Genomic DNA, 21,991 nt, shown 5'->3' on the forward strand with positions numbered 1-21,991 from the left:
TTTGCCTTGCGTGGATCTAGCGAAGGTATTAGGTGACGATGAGACTGTTTTACCTCTATTACGTCTAGTTTGACAAAGTTCGTCTGTCTGTTCGGCTATTTGCACTGCGCCTAATATATTCAACCAAATACAAGCAAATGAGCCTTTGTACCAATAAGCCCAGATGTGACATGTGCACAGAGAATTATTAGGACGACTCTTGAATTTGAAATGCTGGAAAAGATGCCTATTGCGGGGCGAGTCCACATGATCTATGAGCATGCCTCGCATACAAACTCGCATACAAGAAGGCAAGATATGGTACAACTATACTGACTTATTTTATGACTTATACCACTTATTTTTTCAAGCAGGTCAAAATTTCAGCGCTCCCTAAGGCTTATATGGTCAGTGTTAGTCAGACCGGAGTAAGTGACATTGTATTAATTTCGAGAGAAACAATTTTGAAGTTTTAATCTCAGCATTCCTTTTTCAAAATTAATTTCGCCAGAATTCTTGCTCATAACATATTTCAAATTTGGCGAAATTCGAATGTAGCGGAAGAAATGTTTTATCCGTTGCTTTCAGTATCTCATATTTTGAGATTTTGCGACTTATTCTAATCTGACTTGACTCCGACCATTTGCAATTGAAAAAAAAATTGTCTTTCGTTTCCCCAATCAGCGATATTTGAACTGAAACAAATTATACGTCCTGAAAAAATCTTAGTTGCCAGAAGACGACCTCCAATTTTAAATTAATACAATACAAAAGTTATAGGGGAGAGTGGGGATCGATAAACCACGGGGATAGGTGAATTAATATGGATATTATATCACATTCTACCAATTTTAGTGCAAACCTTATGCGTTTTGGTAGCTCTCTCGGTAAACTAACCTCATACATATTTGCGATAGCATCAAGTGTTTGTTATCACTTTTACCGATAATCAAAGTTATTGTACGTTAAAAGTTGCCTCAATTGACACTTCGCGTTTTTTTTTTTTTTGGAAAACGTTTGTGGTGTCCCTTCTCTGAGACTAAACATCATAGAGTTCTTCGTTATTGTAAGTATGTGCAAAATCTGTTATTTATATGCAGAAATTTGCGAAGATAAATATTTCCTGCCAGCTTAAAATTAATTCAAATTTGATTATGGCATGTGGGGATACATAAACCACTTTTTGCGGGGATACATGAACCTCTTTTAGGTTCGGATTTTGCAACTATAAACGCTAAACGCAAACAGGTTTGACTATGAGTGTAACTATGAAGTCTGCGCCAATTTACAATCTTGTGAAGGGACATAGAGTACATCGAGCATGTAAAATACACAATATCTCGTACCCTATTTTAAGTCGTTACGTCAGGAGCTTAAAAAGACGAGAAACGTAATTGGAAGCTGATTTTGGACAACAAGAAACAGAAATAACTGCGCTTATCTTTTTCATTGTTTATACATAAGATTCGGATTGAGCAGTGTGGAAACTCCTTTTAGAGGAAACGAATCAAATCAGTCTGAGATCTCGCTGAATATACCTGTAATGTTCCATCGTCAGGCAGAAAGTATGGGTTTCTACTAGGTTAATCACCAGAAACTTGCGCGGATTCCCAAAAAACTTCAACCACGTGAGTCTAGAAATTAGGAAAGAAGATGAGGAAGAAGTAGCATCATGATCGACTAGCCATAAATGAAATTTATCAAAGAAAAACACGATGGGAGAAAGGAAAGAACCATTATTTTGCCATTATCGTATCTTTCCTAAAGTAGACATTTAAATGTAGCGAATGCAGTGGTCTTATTCATATATCGAAGCACGCAGAATATTGTATTAGTAGAATAAAAGTAGATAGGCTGGGTGGAAATAAATCACGTGGAATCAATGAATGTAAATAATAAATTTTCGTTGCGCTTTCCATCGATTCGCGTAAATTTATTGCTACGAAAGTTTTCATCTCTGCGCAACGAAAGCACAGATTGTTATCATGGACGCATGCAACCGCGTATACACGTATACGTAAGCGCTAAAGAGATTTTTGTAAATAAACTTGTTTCGATGATTCTTCCGCTGCAGAGTGTAATTCCATGAAAACTATACGTTAATCCACATCTTTACCCTTCGTAGAAGCTATTTCAAATGTTCTCTGCATTGAAATTATAGCAAATTTAGAGAAATCTACAAAACAAAAGTTCATTTACAAATCTTATTAGCCCTTTCGAAAAGTTAATATGGAAATATGCTTGAAGTAAAAACAGCACAAGGGTTTGATCAGACAAAGTCAGTCGCCTTTTGAATGGCACCGCGAAGCGTACCTCCAGAAAGCACGCAACGAAGTGCTCTGCCTGCAGTTTAACAGGCATGTGAACCTGGCTTGTCCGACCAGATTTGTTCCTTAAATAGTCGATGATGACGTCATTCATGGAAGCGTAGTGTGCTAGGTACCTAAATCTGTCGTGCCAGACTTGGGATGCGCTACTCTCTGTGTACAAATGCGTGGTATTTTGACTATGTTATACATTATTTAATTTTTTAATGCCATGATATCAAAAATCTATGTGTTTATCCATTGTAATCTGTTCTTAGAAATATTTCTGAGCGATATGTGCAAACATTCCGAAAATTTATCGTGAGATGGTTACAATATAAGCGTTTAAAATCTGACCACTTTTCGTTACATACCATTTTTGTTGAATTTGCAACGTGCATATCGAAATCAAAGACGTAATCCTACGTCAAAAGACAGAATGAACGAACTTTTTTCGTATGGTTCTACGTGTTTTTATGATAGTCTGGATAATAGTTTAAATATCCCCGTGGGGATACTTGAGCCATTTAACATACTTAACAAAAATGCATATAATTTTGATAACAAGTTACTTTTGTTTACAAATGGTATTGCTATCTTTCAGTGGTTCATCTATCCCCGCTTTTCTAAGTAGTACTCAGAAACACCCTAAGCTTTGATTTTAAATTTCTTGTAAACTGAAAAGTATGACAGATAGAAGTCAGCACTTAAAGGGATCAATGTGACTGTTCCCGAAAACTGAAAATAGCAGTTCTCGCATAAGTTTAGAAATCAACATAACTGAAAATAAGAGCCTCTCATGGCATTCTTTTCCCATTACTACGGCATTATTACAAAACTTACCAATAATTTTACAGAACGTCTGATAAAACGGGGACATTGATAAAATTTTCTTTCTTTTTAAGAAACCGAAGCTCTTAAAATATTCTTCTTTTGTCCGTAGACATAGCCTCATAACATTTCCTGATTATTTAGCTTAAACTTCTGACAGTGCAAAATTAAAAAAAAAAATATGTTCAACACAGGATTTACTCGAATTTTACTTGGTTCATCTGCTGGAGCCAACTATCAATTTTCATATGAAGCTGATAAAATCGGGTCAAAAAGCTGATGAAATCGGGGGAAGATAAAACCCGGGGCTGATAAAATCGGGTCTTCACTGTAGTACAAAAAGCAAACGTAACAGCGACAGAGTTACGGACAAAATAATACCACTCCGGTGTTAACAATTCCTTTAGCACTGCTAACTTCCACGTTATAACTAAAACTATGCCGTATAAGGGCGGACACAAGTACACTAAGGTTTTTTACACGGGAGATACATACCGTGTAAAAAAACCGCGTTACATTCAATGCAAAAGACTTAGACGATTTTAGGAAACGGGGTTATTTCGTAGTTTTATCAACAATGTTCTTTTGAAGGCAAAAGACGATTTTTGAAGAAGTTTTTTTTTTTGCACGGACTTTGCAAGTCTGTGACCTTTTTGAAGATAAAGATTCCGGTTCAGTGAAATTCTCCAAAACCCGTTATTATGAACATTTTTGCAACGGGCTTTAAGATTAGACGCCAAATATGGATGTCTGGGGCCATTTTGAATACCAAGATGGCGACTTTCAGTCTAACGAAATTTTCTATAACCCAAACAGTATGCATATGTTCAGAGCGGGCCTAATGAGCGCATGATAGAGATCAATGTCTGGTCATTTTGAAATACAAAATGGCAATCTATTCGTAACTCATACAGCGTGGAGTGTTTTGCAACTTGATTGATAAATATGCAGTTGTCAAAGGTCTGACGTCATTTGCATTTATAAGATAAGAAAAATGTGCTCATGCATGGATTTACTGGAATTTAAGCTAGTTCGTATGCTAGAGCTCATCGAGCGTATTATCATGCGAGGCTCATAAAAGGACCATCAAACTGACAAAATCAGGGAGAATAATAAAATCAGGTCTTCGTTGCATTATTAAGATGAATGTCCACGTATCCACTAAAACAGAACTTACCATCCTAGATTAATGACTTCCGGAATTGACATCCGGTATTTATTCATCAACGCTGTTCCACAAATCCTCACATTGTTTTGGTAATTGAAAGTTATACTAAACCAAACAGGCCATCTTGGTTTTCGAAATGGCCTCAGACATCGATATTTGACATCTACTCGTCAATCCCGTTCCAAAACACCCATATCGATGGCGCATTAGTGAATTCCACTGAACCGGAAGTCGCCATCTTGGTTTTTAAAATGGCGTCTCACAATGATCTGTATCATTAAGCCCGTTCTAAAAATTTGCATACTGATTGGGTTGTAGAGAATTCCGTTAGACCGTGAGTCGCCATCTTGGTATTCCAAATGGCCTCAGACATTGATGATATTTGACATCTATTCTTCAAACCTGTTGCAAAATGTCCATATTGATCGTGTTTTAGAGCATTTCACTAAACCAGAAGTCGCCATCTTGGTTTTCAAAATGACCCTAAACATCGATATCAGATGTCCACTCATCAATCCCGTTCCAAAAATACCCATATTTATGGGATTTTGGAGATTTCCACTGAACCGGAAGTCTTGCCATCTTGATTTTTCATATGGCTTCAGACATGGTCATGGAAAACTTGATCAAAAATCGTGTAAGTCTTTTGCCTTCAAGAGGACTCAGAATTGCGAAAACAGTGCAAAAAAACCGTACTAATTGCGAAAACCGTGTAAAAAGCTGCGTAAAAAACCGTGCAAAAAACGGTGTAAAAAACCTTAGTATAATAATGTGTCGAAGAGCGTTAGCAACTTTGTGGCATGAAAAGTAATGTGATGCAAATAGATCAGATATTTTAACGGGATGCAACAAAAAAACATCATAAATATAAGACCGCATTCGTTATCTGATCAGAATCTGAATATTTTAAATTGCTTACAGTTTACTCTTGTTAGTATATTTAACATAGGAGAAAACAAGCATTTGTTGCAATCTTATAGATGAAAAGGAATCGAAAATATATATGAAGACTTTTTTTTCATAAGGTCCAATCTGCAAATGAGAGCCCTCTTTTTTCGCTTTCTCTTTTGATTATTACCGCAAAACTATTAAACTTTTTAAACATTTATCAGTATGTTTCGAAAGACCATGGTTTTTACTAGCTTATTATGCATAGGCAGTAGACGGGAAATCAGAAAGGTGACCGAGTAATTCGCGGAAGAGAAAGTAAATAAAGAGAGGCTCTATATTGACTTTTTCGAAAAAGCGACAGATGTTGATGAAAGAACTGCTGAAAGACAGAGTATCACTTTCGTCTTCTAGAATGGCCAACAACATGTTTCCAATGTTAATACTCTATTCTCATCTCATTAATAAAATGCAATAATTAATTGATTTGAGTAAAAATAACTCGTGGTCCAATTATTTTGTCCGACACTGTACGTTGTTTTAAAAATAACGCGAGAGTTGGTGTTGTAACGAAGCAAAATGTTTCGGCACATGCCCGTGTTTTACCGAGAAGAGCAGATTAATTAGCTTGGTTTTCTCCAGTATTAATTGTGGCAAAACTAACGTTTCAGAGGAGTGAACAATAACTCCCCATGCGACAATCGGAATAAGTTTTATTAGCTCTCCAAAAGTGTATTAGTCGCAGGTCGTAATAGCACATACTCTAGTACATCAGACAAAAAGTATTCTCATGAGCGACACCGTGCGCCTTTGAATGAATTTTTACGTTTAAAGTTTATAGTCGACTACTACATTCTAATAAAATTAAACAGGTTTTACGAAGCCTGTCACTTTTATTTTCTACCGTTCAATTTGTATTGCACCTTTTCGGTCTTTTCTTTTATCAATATGCCGCCGAAATCACCGAAGAATGGAGCAGCATGTATCGGTAGAACAGCAACTGTTCCACAGCACTCCATAGATATGAGAAACACATAATCATGATTGAACAAATCATGTTAGCAAGTTTCATTCATAAAACATATGCATATCATCATCACTACGTCCACTCTCAACATGAACAACCAGATTACACCTTCACTTAGCGAGAGGCACTTCGTCTCGTGAGTACCACCCATCGCATGAAGTGAACCTTTCCTTCCCGTACGTGAATATGAAATGAACGAAACAGGTCGCTCTCTCGTGAATTTCCACCCTTCAGTCTTTCGCGTACTGTTGTTCGAGTTGGATCGTGGTTCTTTCGGTCTCCGTACATCGCCTGCTTAGTGTCGTGCAGAGTACCTTACATAGTCCTATATCGATAGTAAAGAAGAGCGCGTGGCTCAACAGTTGCCGTGGTGTTTATTTGCCACTAAAACTGTGTTCTATCAACAACAGTGTAATATCATCGGTTAAATTGTTAGTATTTTTCACTCACACCCACTTGTTTGTTTCTCGCTCTCATTCAGTTAAGTGTTATTGCTTACTTAACATTCAGTACCCAGTCAGTAAATGTTTAGCAAGTTTGAAGTTTGGGACGAGAAGCAATAAGCTGTGTGCCGCGATAGAGAGGGGTGTGTTGAAAAATGTCCCACGCTGAGGGAATGCGTTTCGCAACTTTTATTTTTGCTATAGGTACCACATGCCGCGTTTTCCTGGGTATAAAGGTATAAGATAGCTAAATTTAACTAATCAGTGATTGACAGTGACCACTCGAGTGTGATGATGTAAGATTTTTCCTCTAAATAGGAAGAATCGATTATGGTGGGTCGTGAGTGTATGTGAAGTTTGTATAAAATTCACGCCCTTCAACGAACAGACCGTGTATGCAGCCTACCGAATTCAAATTTAGGCTAATTAGAATTATTGCGGTAACCTAATAAGTGGAACCATCGCGATGAATAGGATAGTGTTTTTCCTAGTAAGACCGTATGCCAGTTACGATGTGCACGAGAATCATTAAACTAACAACCACATGGTCCTTCGAGAACGCAGATTATTTTTGCAATTGAACCCGATGTCGCCAGAATAATGTTCCAATCTATATTTTTCAATAACTGTATGTATTGAAATTTATCTATGAGTTTGTGTGTACATATGTCAAACAGCAGTTGAATTCATGTTCATCTTGATTTCAATTAGCACATATGTATTAAGAAATCAAAACCAGATTTACCGTCGATCAGCTTTGTGTGGAAAAGTGAGCGATTCATCATTACATTGTACCTACATCACAATATCCGTACCGGGCTCGGCGAAATGAAACTACAATTGTATGCTTTTTACAGCAGTGTTTGAACTACGTCACTTAATTTAGCAGTGTGAGCATTTTGAATGCGTATGGTGTGCCGATAAATGTGTGCGATGTTTTGGTTTCACATGTGCGCTAATTATTGAACTAATGAAGATTTTCACTGCAGAGAAACAATCTGATCGTACTATACTTCATGTTTTCAGTTTCGTGCGATTTAGTAGTGGTAATAGAGTGATGATGAATTTGAAAGTCTATCTCTCCAGCATTCTTTGAATAATTGAAAGCATTCTTTATGGCTCTGCTATAGACTGTAGCTATTTCTCGTTTTGATTTTCTCTTGAAATTAATGCTCGACAGAATCTACAAAGTGTGCTCGTGTTACATTGTGTTCTTGGAGATGACTAATCCGATTTGCACCAGTTGAGGCTTTTATTGCGAGTTATCTACCTACATAAGTTTTAATTGCATGTGATCCTTATCGGATTTTTGGCTCATGTAATACGGTGCGGTCCTGGAATATCTGAACATTTTAGTTCTAGAATTTTGCATTATTAGTGTTATCATATGATGAAATTCCTCTGATACTTGTTTTCTTCCTTTCGAAACTTGTTGCATCAGCTTGTATGCGAGAAACATCAAGTGGCCGAACAGGAGCCAAAGAAAATAAGTGCGTCATTGAAGACATTGACATATTGCGGTAGAGTTTAAAATTAAATGTAAACTTTTCTTTCTCCCAAGCGCATTTTTTTAATGAATGCTTGATATTTTGTTCTAAATTGCTTGAATATTTAAACTAGAACTACTGTATAGATTTCTTTATTCGAAGTGGCTTGTGTGAAATTAGTGTGACCATATCAGACGAGTAAAAGCCCAGGACAGTCGTTGGTTTCGCCAGGTTTTCGGAAGTCATTAGACATTTATGGGGGCCTTGTAGGAAGAGCTCTGTCAGAATGTCTTTCGTGAGAATTCGATCACCTTTTTCGGATTTATGCTACACAACAATCAGTGAACATTTTAAGCTGTTGTTGGAGAATTTTACAATACTCAATTGATCGAAAGAGATGATATATTTTGAGATCATCTGCGAAGGTCTGGCGAAGAAACTTCAGCACTAAATACAGGTTATTGAAGTAAAGTAAAAACATCAACCGTTTCAAGTAGCTTCCCTGGGCTATTCCTGACGCCGAAGAAAGCGTTTGTTCTTGGCGATCTTCAACGTTGATTACTTTCTCTCGATTTATGATGTAGAATCGAAGTAACTGCAAAAACTACCGTTGATTGAAAATTTCTGCATTTTGGCCATTTTTATAGGGTGGTTCACTCTATCAAAAGTGGCAGAGGTGAGTGTAAATAATATAAGTTTGAGCGCAACGTTCCATATTACCTGTTATCTAGGCTGATAGACACGGAAGGTTCGTTGTTCAATGTCTGAATATGGCACCGGCATCTCTCATATAAAGAACGATTGTGCAATCGCTCTAAAATACAACTTCTCCAGCAATGCTTGGCTGAATGTCATATAATTTTCGACTCAGTACGTCATGATTCTACAACTCTGATTCGAGAAACTTAAAATTCGAGGAAAATTTATCAATGCTAATCAAATTATAAAAATACCGTGAAAACCCGTTTTTATCAGCCCCTTGGTGTAGAGGCGTGCGCCGCCGGTTTCGGGTAAAAATCGGCGCAGCTTACTATTTTTACCTGCAATCGCAGGCGCGGCGCACACCTCTACCTTGATGTATTTTATGCTTACAAAATGAGGACATTGTCAAAATTCCCTCGGCATGATACTGTACCTTGATGTGGTCCGGGGGCTTTTCCACCAAAGCAGTATTACAGTGATTATATCACAGAAACTTGGGATACGATTAATTTCTTTTTAGTTAAGCTACATTGTGATCAATTTTAGTACTTAACTTGGCGACCTTTATTATTCACTGCCATGGTCAAATAATATACAATGTGGGTTTAGGGCCCAATTCTCTCTGCAGGCACCCTTCTTTTGTTGCTATATTTTCAATTAGATCCATGCTAACACTCACTAACACAAATTGCTTATTCTCTCATATACACTAACAATCTCTCATTCCAAACGTACAAACGTGGCCTACGCGATAACACAAACCTGGTCACAAATACGAACGCCCGCGATCTCGCCAATATTCAAACACCCCGATTGATTAGGTGAACGTTGGAACCTAAGAACCTAAGCTCACGCAATCATGAATCGGTCACCTCCGGAAGTCTCCGCCCTTGATCCTAGCAGCCCAAATTCATGCCTTTAGTTGGATAGAAATAAAACTAGACAAGACGTCCACGCGCGATCATTGAAGAATACGCGAACATGCGAATGGCCACACGCTTATAAAAATAATGTGTCCACGAGAAGTTACATACATACTAGCACACGCGACAAAAACGTCCACATACAAACGCTCGAGTCCTTCGCGATCATCCACGCACGACCACACCCACGATCTCATAAAAAGTATAACACCCCGGTGACTAAGTGAATAGTTTAGCACTTATAAATTAACAATCCCAGTCTCGAGAGTGAACCTCCAAATGCCCGTGTTCACGCGATCATGAATCGGTTTCGTCCGGAATCCCCTATTCTCGGCCCTAGTAGCATAAGTCCAATGCTTTCAGGTGGACCAATCAAAAATATAATGCTCATATCCACTAAACTACATAAAATCGAATGTATACACACAAAGTCACATACACGCGACAAACAAATATAAAAATGCTTGAGCCCTTCGCGACCATCCACGCAACCTATACTCGCACTCTTCCAGACATCATAACATCCCGGTGATAATATGAACGTCTCAGCACTTGTAATCACTCAAACGCAGTCTCAAGCGTGAACCTACAGTCTCCCGCACTCGCGCATTCATGAATCGTTCACGTCCGGAAGTCTTTATCCTCCATCCCAGAAGTCTAGGTCCACGCCTTAATTGAATCAAATAACTCCACAGCTCCAGTAGGACAACTCTAGAAAAAAAATCGGAATATTATTAATACTCAATAACAATACTAACTCTTCTCTTTATTTTATTTTTATTTATTTTCGGTCTCATGCGTTATATTCTTGTGATGACCTTTTCGAGCTCATACATCCAAGAAGAGCAACATTGCTGCCAACAATGATTCTTCTCTGCCATCAGCCGTCGCCAGGTTTTAGAACAATGGAGATGAGTATGAAAATAATACTTGATGGAATCAGATAAGTAGGAACAATCAACAAACTGCAAGTAGTATATGACAAATTTCTTGTTTTGACGTATAAATTATTATTCGTATTAGAATATTATTTACAGGCTCCACACATATCTCAACATACACAAATACACAAATGCTTGACAGGTGACTAGGCCAAATGCATTCACTCGTAGGATCTATCATTTCGATGATCGCCTCGATTCTACGAAACCAGTGCACAAGTAAGCTGACATAAGCTAGTCTCATCTGGTGAATGCATGTAACCTGGAAACCCCAGACACGACAGGACGAGACTGACAGACTGGACTCGACGGCCTAGTTCAGAGTTTTCGGGCATTCTGCAATGCACGGTTAGTGACCTAAAAAAAGAAACATTCGGCATGTTATTTTTCCTTTTATTACTATATCTTAAGTTAGGTTCATACTCATACTCACTAACACAATCAATAGCATATTCTCCCATATACACTCACATCCAAAGCGCACAAACGCCCCTAACTTTCGCGATTACACAAACCTGGTCAAAAACGCGAATTTACATTACAATTTCAATCATCCACACACACCTACGCTCGCAATTTCGCCAACATTAAAACACCCCTTACTTAAGTGAACTTTTCAGCACCTATAACTTTACAACCGCGGTCTCAAGCATTAACCCACCACTCGCGCGATCATAGACCAGCTACGTTCGGAATTCTCTACTCTCGACTCATGCCTTCAGTTGGACCAATCAAGAATGATGCAATGAATGATGCATATTTACCAAACAACACGTTCCTCTACCATACACTAAAAATTAATTATCATATTCACGGTCCGCGCGTGATCGTTCAAGAATACACGTGAATATGCGAACGGCCACACGAATCTAAAATCGAATTTATGCACGCAAAGTTAGAGACACGCTAGCATTCAAATGCTCGAGCCTTTGACGATCACACTATTACACAATTAGTAAACGCCCACGCTAACCCAGACAGATATGCACTCCTGGACTCGAACGCTAAAAACCACACCTTCCACGCATACACCACCCAGGACTGAACATTAGATTCATACACACAAAGCAACAAGTAATAATTGCAGGTATTCGTCTGGCAACCGGGGGAAGTACATCTCAAACGCAGAACTTATCATTTCAACTTGGATCTGCGTTGCCTGTGTTCAAGGCACCATAGCTTTGTCCGTCAGGTCAAGGATGTATGAAACCCGCTAGCCACCACCCTCGGCCCTAGCTGCCCATAAAGGGATAAAAAAAAAAAAAAAAAATGAGGACATTGTCAAAATTGGGGCATATTACAGTAAAGACCCGTTTTTATCAGCCTCTTGATGCATTTCAGGCTTACAAACAGGAACGTTTTTTTCTTTCTTTTTAATAAACCGAAGCTCTTCTTTAGTTCCTAGACATAGCCTCATAATCTTTTCTGATTATTTTGTTTAAATTTCCCTTAAGGGGGCTGACAGTGCAAAATTTAAAAAGTAATTTAAATTTTTTATTTTGGCGCATTTCGGATCTCGTTAGGATAGGAAAAATATGCTCAAGAAAGGATTTACTCCAAATCAACTTGGATCGTCTGCTAGAGGCCATCAAACTACCCACTATCAATTTTCATATAAAGCTGGCAAAATTGAGTCAAAAAGCTGATAAAATAGGAAGTAGTCAAAATCGGGGGCTGATGAAATCGGGTCTTCACTGTATTTTCTTTCTTTTAAAAAAAACCGAAGTTGTTGAAATATTTTTCTTTAGTCCGTAAACTAGTCCTTTCTGATTAGTCCTCCAGTGAAAAATCGAAAATAAAATTGATATGTTTGTATATTTTGCATCTTTTAAAGATGCAAAATAAGCAAAAAGTGCTCAAGAAGGTTTTACTCGAATCTGACTTGGTTCGACTGCTCGAGCCCATCGAACGGATTTCCATGGGAGACTGACAAAATCACACACATCTTATGGAAAGGACCTGATTTAAAAATCAAATTTTCGTTATTGCTTATTTACTTTAGAAATTTCTAAAAATTACAATTTTTTTTAAAATTTACAAAATTATAGGTATAAAAATGGCGAAATTTGTAAAAAATGCATAATTTTGTACTAATTGCAAATCTTTGTAAAAAAAATGCAAAATGTTGCAAAAATGCGAAATTTTGCAAAAATTACAAAATTTGGTAAAAATCTACAAAATCAGGAAATTTTGTAAATGTTAGAAATTTTATTATAATCACAAAATTTTGTCAAATTTTACAAAATTTTGTGAAAATTTATGATATTTTGTAAGAATTGCAGTTTTGTTAAAATTATAAAATATTACAACTTTGTTAAAATTATAAAATTTTGTAGACTAATTACAAATTTTGCAAAAATTACAAAAAAAGGAAAAATTTTGGACTACAATTTTTATAATATTTACAAAATTCGTGATTTTTAAAAAATTTTGTGATTTTAACCATATAACGTAAGTTTCTCAAAAAATTTGAAAGCAATTTTTACAGTTTTTCGTAATTTTCACTAAATTTCAAATTTTTAGATTTCGTGACGCTTATCGTAATTTTTACAAAATTTCGTGATTTTCACAAAATTTCGTGATATGTATTTACAAGATTTCGTAATTGTTGCAACATTTTGCAATATTTACAAGATTCCGCAATTTTTTAGAAATTTTGCAATTTTTGCGAAATTATTATTTTTTTTACAAAATTTTGTAATTTTTGCGAAATATAATTTTTACAGAATTTCCAAATTTTAACAAAATTTCTCAATTTCTACAAAACTAGTTTTTACAAAATCTTGCAATTTTTGAATAATTTTGTAAGTTTTATCCTATTTCTTAAAAATTTGGAAATTTGTGAAATATTAAGCAAGTGTTTACAAATTTTCATAATTTTCACTAAATGTCAAAGATTTCATTGTAATTTTTACAAAATTTATAATTTTTACAAAACTGCCATTTTCATAAAATTTCGTAATTTTTACAAAATTTTGTAATTTTTACGACATTTTGCATTTTTAACAAAATTTTGCGATTTTTACAATATCGCAATTGTAACGAAATATAATTTTTACAAAATTTCTCAAATTCCACAAAACTATAACTTTAACGAAATCTTGCAATATTGAAAAAAAATCACAATTTTTACAAAAATTTGTAATTTTCTCAAAAATTTTGAAATTTACGAAATTAAGCAAATTTTACAAATTTTCGTAATTTTCACTAAATTTCAAATTTTTAGAATTCTCAGCGCTTATCGTAATTTCCACAAAATTTTGTGATTTTTACATAATTTCGTAATTTTTTCAACATTTCGTAATTTTTACAAAATGCATTTCGTAATTTTTACAAATTACATTGCTGCACAATGTTGAAAAATTTACAATATTTCGCAATTTTCATAAAATTTCGTAATTTTCATAAAATTTCGTAATTTTTACAAAATTTCGTAATTTTTACAAAATCTTGTAACTTTTACAAAATGTTGTAAATTTTACAAATTTCGTTTCCGCAATTTTTTCAATATTACGTAATGTTTACAAAATTATGATTCTTTACAAAAATTTTTAATTTTTGCGAAATGTAATTTTTACAAAATTTCGAAACTTTTATAAAATTTCTCACAAAACTAACTTTTACAAAATCTTGCAATTTTTACAAAATCTTGCAATTTTTCAAAATTTTGTAAATTTCACCATATTTCTCAAAAATTTTTAAATTTGTGCAAAATTAAGCAAATTTTCGTTATTTTCAGTTTTTCACTAAATTTCAAATTTTTAGAAGATTTCGTAACTTATCGTAATTTTTACAAAATATCGCAATTGTTGCAAATGCCTGCAATTTTTACAAAATTTCATAATTTTTGCAAAATTTCGTAATTTTTGCAAAATTTTGTATTTTTTACAAAATTTTCTAATTTTTACAAAAAATTTGTAATTTTCACAAAATTACGAATTAGTTGTTGCAAAATTTTGCAAATTTTACAAGATTTTGCAAATTTTACAAGATTTTGCAATTTTTACAAAATTACGATACGATATCGTTTACAAGCGAAACCAAAATTACGAATTCTTGTAAAAATAGCAAAATTTTGCAACAATTTTGTAAAAACTACAAAATTTTGTGAAATTTGCACAGTTGTTAAAATTACAAAATTTTGCAGAAATTGTAACTTTAACAAAAATTACAAAAAAATATAAAAATTGAGAAGTTTTGTATTAATTTGGAAATTTTGTTAAAATTACATTTCTTAAAATTTTACGATTACAAAATTTTGCAAAAATTACAAAATTTTGTAAAAATTACGAAATTTTGTGGTAATTGCAAAATTTTGTAAAAGTTGCAAATTTTTCTAAAATTTTGAAATTTAGTGAAAATTACAAAAATTACTTAATTCTACACAAATTTCAGAATTTTTGAGAAAGTTACAGTTGGTAAAAATAATAAAATTATGTAAAAATAATGAAATTTTGTGAAAATTAAAAAATTACGAAATTTTGTTAAAACTGCAAAATTTTGTAATTACTGCAAAATTTAGTAATTTTAAAAAAAATTGGTAATTTTTACTAAATTGTAATTGTAATCGGAATTTGTACGACATTTTGTATTTTTTATAAAATTTTGTGTTCTTTTACTTATCACAATTTTTGCGAATTTTAATTTTTACAAAATTTCTCAATTTCTACAAAACTGTAATTTTTACAAAATCTTGCAATTTTTACAAAATATGATTTTCTCAAAAATGTTGAAATTTGTGCAAAATTAAGCAATTTTTACAAATTTTCGGAAATTTTCACTAAATTTCAAATTTTTGTAAGATTTTGTAACTTTTATCGTAAATTTTACAAAACTTCGTAATTTTTACAAAGTTTCGTAATTGTTGCAAAATTTTACAATTCTGCAAAATTTCGTAATTTTTACAAGATTTCGTCAATTTTTCAAAATTTTGTAATCTTTGCGAAATTTTTTTTTTTTACAAAATTTTGTAATTTTTACAAATTTTTTGCAATTTTTACAAAATTTCGTAATTGTTGTGAAATTTTGCAATTTTTACAAGATTCTGCAATTTTAACAAAATTTAGAAATATTTACAAAATGATGATTTGTGTAGGTTTTACAAAAATTTGAAAATTTTGTTAAAATTGCATTTCCTAAAAATTACGCCATTTGGTAAAAATTTCAAAATTTTGTAAAAGATCCATGATTTTGTAAAAATCACGAAATTTTGTGAAAATTACAAAATTTTGTGAGTTGCAAAATCTAAAAATTTAAAATTTAGTGAAAATTACAAAAATTCGTTCAAATTAAAGTGAGTAATTTTGCATAAATTTGAAAAATTTTGCGAAAATTGCAAGATTTTGTAAAAATTTCTTTGTAGAAATTGAGAATTTTTCTAAAAATTGAAAAATATTGTATAAATGAGGAATTTTTTAAAAATTTGGAAATTTTTTTGAAAATTACATTTTGTAAAAATTTCAGAATTTCGCAAAAATTACAAAATTTTGTACAAATTACAAAATTCTGTAAAAATCACAAATATTTGTAAAAAAACAAAAAAAAATCGTAAAAATCCTGATTCGAATTACAAAGTTTTGTGAAAATTACCAAATTTTGTAAAAATTACCAAATTCTGCAGAAATTACAAAATTTTCTAAAAGTTTGAAATGTTGTGGAAATTACAAAATTTTGTAAAAATTTCGTAATCTTTCAAATTTTTGTTAAAATTTTCAAATTTTGAAAGAATTTTAAAATTTTGTCTGCGTTGCAAAATTTTGTAATTTCTACAAAATTTGGTGATTTTTACAAAATTTGGTAACTTTTACAAAATTTGATAATTTTTACAAAACCCTAATTTTTACAAAATTTTGTGGTTTTTACCATATTCTGTAACTTTCTCCAAAAAGCAAAATTGCAAAATTAAGCAATTTATACAAATTTTCGCAATTTTCACTAATTTTAAATTTTTATCGTAATTTTTACAAAATTTCGTAATTGTTGCAAAGTTTTGCAGTTTTTATAATTTTTACAAAATTTCGTAATTTTTGCAAAATTTTGTGAAAATAGTGTAATTTTGTAAAAATGGCAAGCATTTGTAAACAATGCGAAATTTGGCATAAATTAAAAAATTTGGTTAGAGTTACGCAATTCTGCTTAAATCACACAATTCTGTAAAAATTCACGAAAAAATTAGAGAATTTTGTAACAGTTACAAAATTTTGTTGAAATTCCAAAATTTTGTAAAAATCGTAGTTGTTATTACAACTTTGTTTTTGTTGCAAAAAATTACCAAAAAAGTTGTAAAAATGGAGTTTTGTAAAAATTTGGAAATTTTGTTAATCTTACATTTTATAAAAATTACGATATTTCGTCAAATTTTGTAAATTTTACCATACTTCGTAACTTTCTTAAAAACTTGAAATTTGTGCAATTTAAATTTCAAATCATTAGAAGATTTCGTAGCTTTTATCGTAATTTTATGAAAATTACATTTCGCAAAAATTGCGATATTTCGCAAAAATTGCAAAATTTTGTAAAAATTACAAAATTTTGTAAAAAAATACAAAATTTCCTTAAAATTCGGATTCCAATTACGAAATTAAAAAAAATCCCAAATTTTGTAAAAATTACCAAATTTTGCACAAATTACAAAATTTTCCAAAAATTTGAAATGTTGTGGAAATTACAAAATTTTGTAGATTTCGTAATCTCAAATTTTTGTGAAATTTTCCAAATTTTGTACCGAATTGCAAAATTTTGTAGTTTCTACAAAATTCGGTAATTCATTTCTACAAAATTTGGTAATTTTTACAAAATTTGGTTATTTTTACAAAACTTCGTAATTTATATATTTTATACTTTTTACAAAATTTTGTGTTTTTTACAATATGTTACAATTTTTCCAAAATTTCGTATTTTTTGCGAAATATCGCAATTTTTGCGCCATGTAATTTTTACAAAATTTCTCAACTTTTACAATTTTTTTCAATTTCTGGCAAAATTAATTTTTACAAAATCGTAATTTCTATTCAAAATTTTGTAATTTTTACCAAATTTCGTAGCTTTCTCAAAAATATTGAAATTTGTGCAAAATTAAGCAATTTTTGCAAATTTTCGTAATTTTCACTAAATTTCAAATCGCGATTTTAAAAAAAAATCGTAATTTTTACAAATTGTATAATTTTGTGAAAATGGCAAGAATTTTAAAAAAATGCAAAATTTTGAAAAAAAATTAGCAAAATATACGAAATTTGGTATAAGAAAATTTTCTTAGAGTTACGCAATTTGGCTAAAATTACAAAGTTTCGTAAAAATTTACGAAAAAAATAGAAAATTTAATTAATAGTTACAAAATTTTGCTGAAATTCCAAAATTTTGTGAAAATTGGAGTTGTTAAAATAACAATTTTGTAGAAATTACAAAATTTTGCAAAAAAAATTACAAAAAAATTGTAAAAATGGAGTTTTGTAAAAAATTTGAACTTGTTAGAATTACATTTCGAAAAAATTACGATATTTCGTAAAATTTTGTCATTTTTACCATATGTTATAACTTTCTCAAAAACTTGATTTTTTTTGCAAAATTAAGCAATTTTTACAAATTTTGGTTATTTTCACTAAATTTCAAATCATTAGAAGATTTCATAGCTTTTATCGTTATTTTTGCAAAATTTCGTAACTTTTACAAAATTATGTATTTTTAACAAAATTTTGCAATTTTTACGATATATCGTTATTTTTAGAAAATTATAACATAAATTTAGATGAAGGTTCAACAGGATCAACACGGACGGATACAATATCGTTTACAAGCGTAACCATTGCAAACTCTCGACGCAACTTTATTGTTTGAATGCTGAAGCGCACGCATCGTGCTTTATAAGATGAAAGCGGAAATCTATTCTAACCTATACTATCAAATGGAATTACAAAGTGGTTCCATAAAACAGACTCCTAAAGATTTTTTAAAATACTTTCTTTATCTTATCAAAAAATTGGAATCTTTTCCAAAATATTTCTCTGATAGTTCAGATTTATTCACTTTAAACTTATTCGAAATTGGAGCTTTTCAACTTAACTATTTGCGATACTCTTCTAGGGACACTGGAACAGATGACTTCGGAATATTGTTCCATGCTTTTTTGATTGCAGTCATTAGAGCATCCTTATTACGTTTCGGTAAAGCGTTGGTAACTCTCTCAACAATACTCTTTTCTGCCTAATAAAGTTTTCAGCTACAACTATATACTATTTATTCACAGAAGACCTCAAAACTATCGTCACACCTCGCTCTGCGAGACTGACGAAAACCCCGGAGCACGGAGCTGTACCCGAAAACGAGTCTCCAAGTCAAATTTGGAGATGGCATCTTTCTATTTTGCAATAATTTCTATCGAACCTCTTTACAAGCTAACGAGGTCGACTACATTTAACATGCTAAAATTTCAGCACCATTTACAGATGCTTTGGTTCAATGACTAAGAACCGTTATTTGTTCTTGCATTCAATGCAAGCTGGCCGTACAATTTTGTTCAATGACAAAGTCGTCATAAATTCAGAGTACAGATTAGCTCATTTAATCGATGTTACGTGAACATTATGTCAATGTCTCCAAACTATCCGCATGTGGTAAACGATAGCGTTTCAAATATTATTGAACGTTCTATAATCACAATTCAGTCCCATGTAGATAGGAAACGTTATACAACATGGGACTGATTTGCAATTATGGGCAGTGAAAGCGTCTGTATTAAACTATCAATTATTATAATAATTATTTTAATTGTCTGTGAATTCCATTACTTCATTCACAGAGTTTTCAACATAACATAATTTATTTAATGAATAATTCCAATTCTTCCTTTCAGAATTTCTAGTCGATGGCCACCAATAACGCTCTGAATCCAACATTCCATCTCCACACCATCTTCCACGTCAAGTCATTGTCTGTACAGTCTTGAACCAGCCGAACCATGTGATTTTCAAGCAACCAAACAAAATCTACCAACACCGAGTACCTAATAGAATTAGTACGTCCTAGGAAGCTGTAGTTCCTTCACAAAAAACAGCAAAGAACGGTTCAGCAAAATGCGCGCAAAAAGCGACACACTGGACGAGATTAGGAAATCGATCGCCGAATCCGATGACGATGCAACACGTTCATCGTCCGGTGGGGGCTCAAGTGCAACCCACCAGCGACAGATAGATTTGAGTTTGCTTCGGAAGCCGATTCTGACGGCAGTGACTGGGTTTATGGAAGCGCAAAAAGCCTACCAAGCCGGTACGGAAGAAATTCGCAAACTGTTGGCCAGCGAGTGCGATGTGCTGTACGAGTGCCGTGTATGTCGGAACATTTTTCGTAGTTTGACCAATTTCGTATCTCACAAGCGGGTGTATTGTCGAAAGTTGTTCAATGCGGCGCAGCATTTTCATTTTCAGAATGATGGATTTTTGGTAAGTCTTATTTGATTGTTGTGAAATGCAACCTATTAAATTCGTTTTTTTTTTCAATTATGTAGGATCAAGACATTGCAACCATTGTGCAAGCAGAGCAGGACAGTCAGCACAAGGCGAAGAAAGTTCACGCCGACGTGCTGAACAAAGATCTTTCCAGTATAATCGAACGGCTGAGGCGAAATCAGCACCGATTTAGATCCGAATCAACATTGACTGACTATTACGCTAAGATTAACCATAAACTAACACAAGATGATCTCAACCGGCAGCAGCATCTGCTTCAACTGGATCAAGTTCCGAATTCACAGGCAGCGGTTTATCAAACGATCCGGCATGATGTCATTGAAGATAATATGCGGTCCCAAGTGCGTGAGTTGGAGAATTTAGTCGACAAAGATAACATTGTCGTGGGACCGGACGGGAAGGTGATAGAACCTATGCTCAAAGGGTCATCAACGACACTACCGGTCATTTTTGATCCAACGAATTGCTATTTCCAACCGATTGAGCTAGACAGAGCTAACGATGAAGACAGAGTGAATCGTAGTACAAATAATAGTGAGAATCCATCGGTGTATAGGTGTCAGGAATGTAAGTTTCCATGTTTTAACGATGTTGAGACAGGAATTTGGGATATGTTTATTTTGTAGGCAATTTACAATTTGACACGGAAAAGATGCTCAAACTGCACGGTGAAATGAAGCACACACCTTCCACCTATGTCTATAGCTGTCCGTCATGTACGCGAACGTTCCTGCAACCGGGGTCCGTCATTCGGCACCTGAGCAATGACCATCAGTGAGTATGTTTCATAACTGTATTTGCTAAGTTATTTTGGTGACCGTAAAGGGTAAGAATGTTATGTTTCACAGTTCAATATGAATCACAATCAATGTCAGTGGCAGATGGTGAAATTTGTTTCCAAATTGACCACATTTTGACATAGTCTATATCTCTTCGATGGTATTGATGTCTCCCTTTCGAGATAACCGACCGTTGAAGTTTCCTGATGCTGTGTGCTACTCGCGCAATACTGTGTATCTTAAGAATACCTCCATAAACCCAACGAGGGTATCAAAGAACGGAGCAGAGATAATCCGAATGCAGCCTGGCAGCAGATCTATGAATCGTTTAATACAGCAACCACACTCTTAAGAGTGTATAGTGTTTGCAGTGGCGACAGGCTTCAAAACAGGGGATTATGGTCCCTGTCCTCACAAGTACGTCATCTAGCGACTCGAATGAAATTTCATTCTTGTAATTAACTAGGTGACGCGAATATGAGAATAGGGCCCTTCATGTAAATTTTTCTCATGGTCAATAGGGATCGGCCTAATACACGATGAAACGTATGTACGATGAAAAAGATCTCGCGAGGGTAAAGGAAAGCTTTCCAAGATAAACAATATGAGGAAGAAAAGTGTCCTGACACGTGCCATGACGCAATTTTGGCGACAGAAAATAAAGAAGAGTCTACCAGATGGAATATGTACTTCGTTAAACGGACGAACGGTTACAGAAGGCATACATAAAATAAGGATGATGGACAAATTGTGAATCTACCCAGGCCAAACGAAGTGTGAAACGCTATCCGCGAGTTGAAAAACTAGGGACGGATGCCAAACGAGTTTTCAAAAGTTGAGAGGGACCGGCTGTTCAAAGTGATCAAGATTATCTAGGTGTAAGGAGAAATAGATCTCTTATGTCATACCTACAGGATGGGTCATTAACTTCAGTGTAGTATCTATCAAGGCATAGCGATCTTCAATACCGCTATTCTTATTCGTGTTCTCTTTACCAGACTGCGCCTGTTGGTTGAATCCTTTTTTGGCAAATATCACAGTGGGTTTAAAAAAGTG

General features: G+C 33.7%; 1 protein-coding gene across 8 annotated transcripts in view; it reads left to right on the forward strand.

Moving 5' to 3' along the window:
- LOC131684188 (uncharacterized) overlaps positions 1-21,991 on the forward strand; it is a 62,114-nt gene that overhangs the window by 15,519 nt on the left and 24,604 nt on the right. For 2 of the 8 annotated variants that reach the window (XM_058966857.1, XM_058966883.1), the window contains exons 2-4: positions 19,544-20,129; positions 20,195-20,723; positions 20,783-20,930. In XM_058966857.1, coding sequence (XP_058822840.1) covers positions 19,764-20,129; positions 20,195-20,723; positions 20,783-20,930 — 1,043 coding nt within the window. In that variant the 5' untranslated portion in view covers positions 19,544-19,763. Of the gene's footprint in view, positions 1-6,445; positions 6,631-6,714; positions 6,879-7,048; positions 7,271-7,568; positions 7,689-19,543; positions 20,130-20,194; positions 20,724-20,782; positions 20,931-21,991 lie in introns of those variants that run through there. The other 6 variants (XM_058966847.1, XM_058966873.1, XM_058966865.1 and 3 more) reach the window with 6 other exon arrangements.

Source organism: Topomyia yanbarensis, chromosome 1 (assembly GCF_030247195.1).
Source record: "Topomyia yanbarensis strain Yona2022 chromosome 1, ASM3024719v1, whole genome shotgun sequence".
Classification (NCBI taxonomy): domain Eukaryota; kingdom Metazoa; phylum Arthropoda; class Insecta; order Diptera; family Culicidae; genus Topomyia; species Topomyia yanbarensis.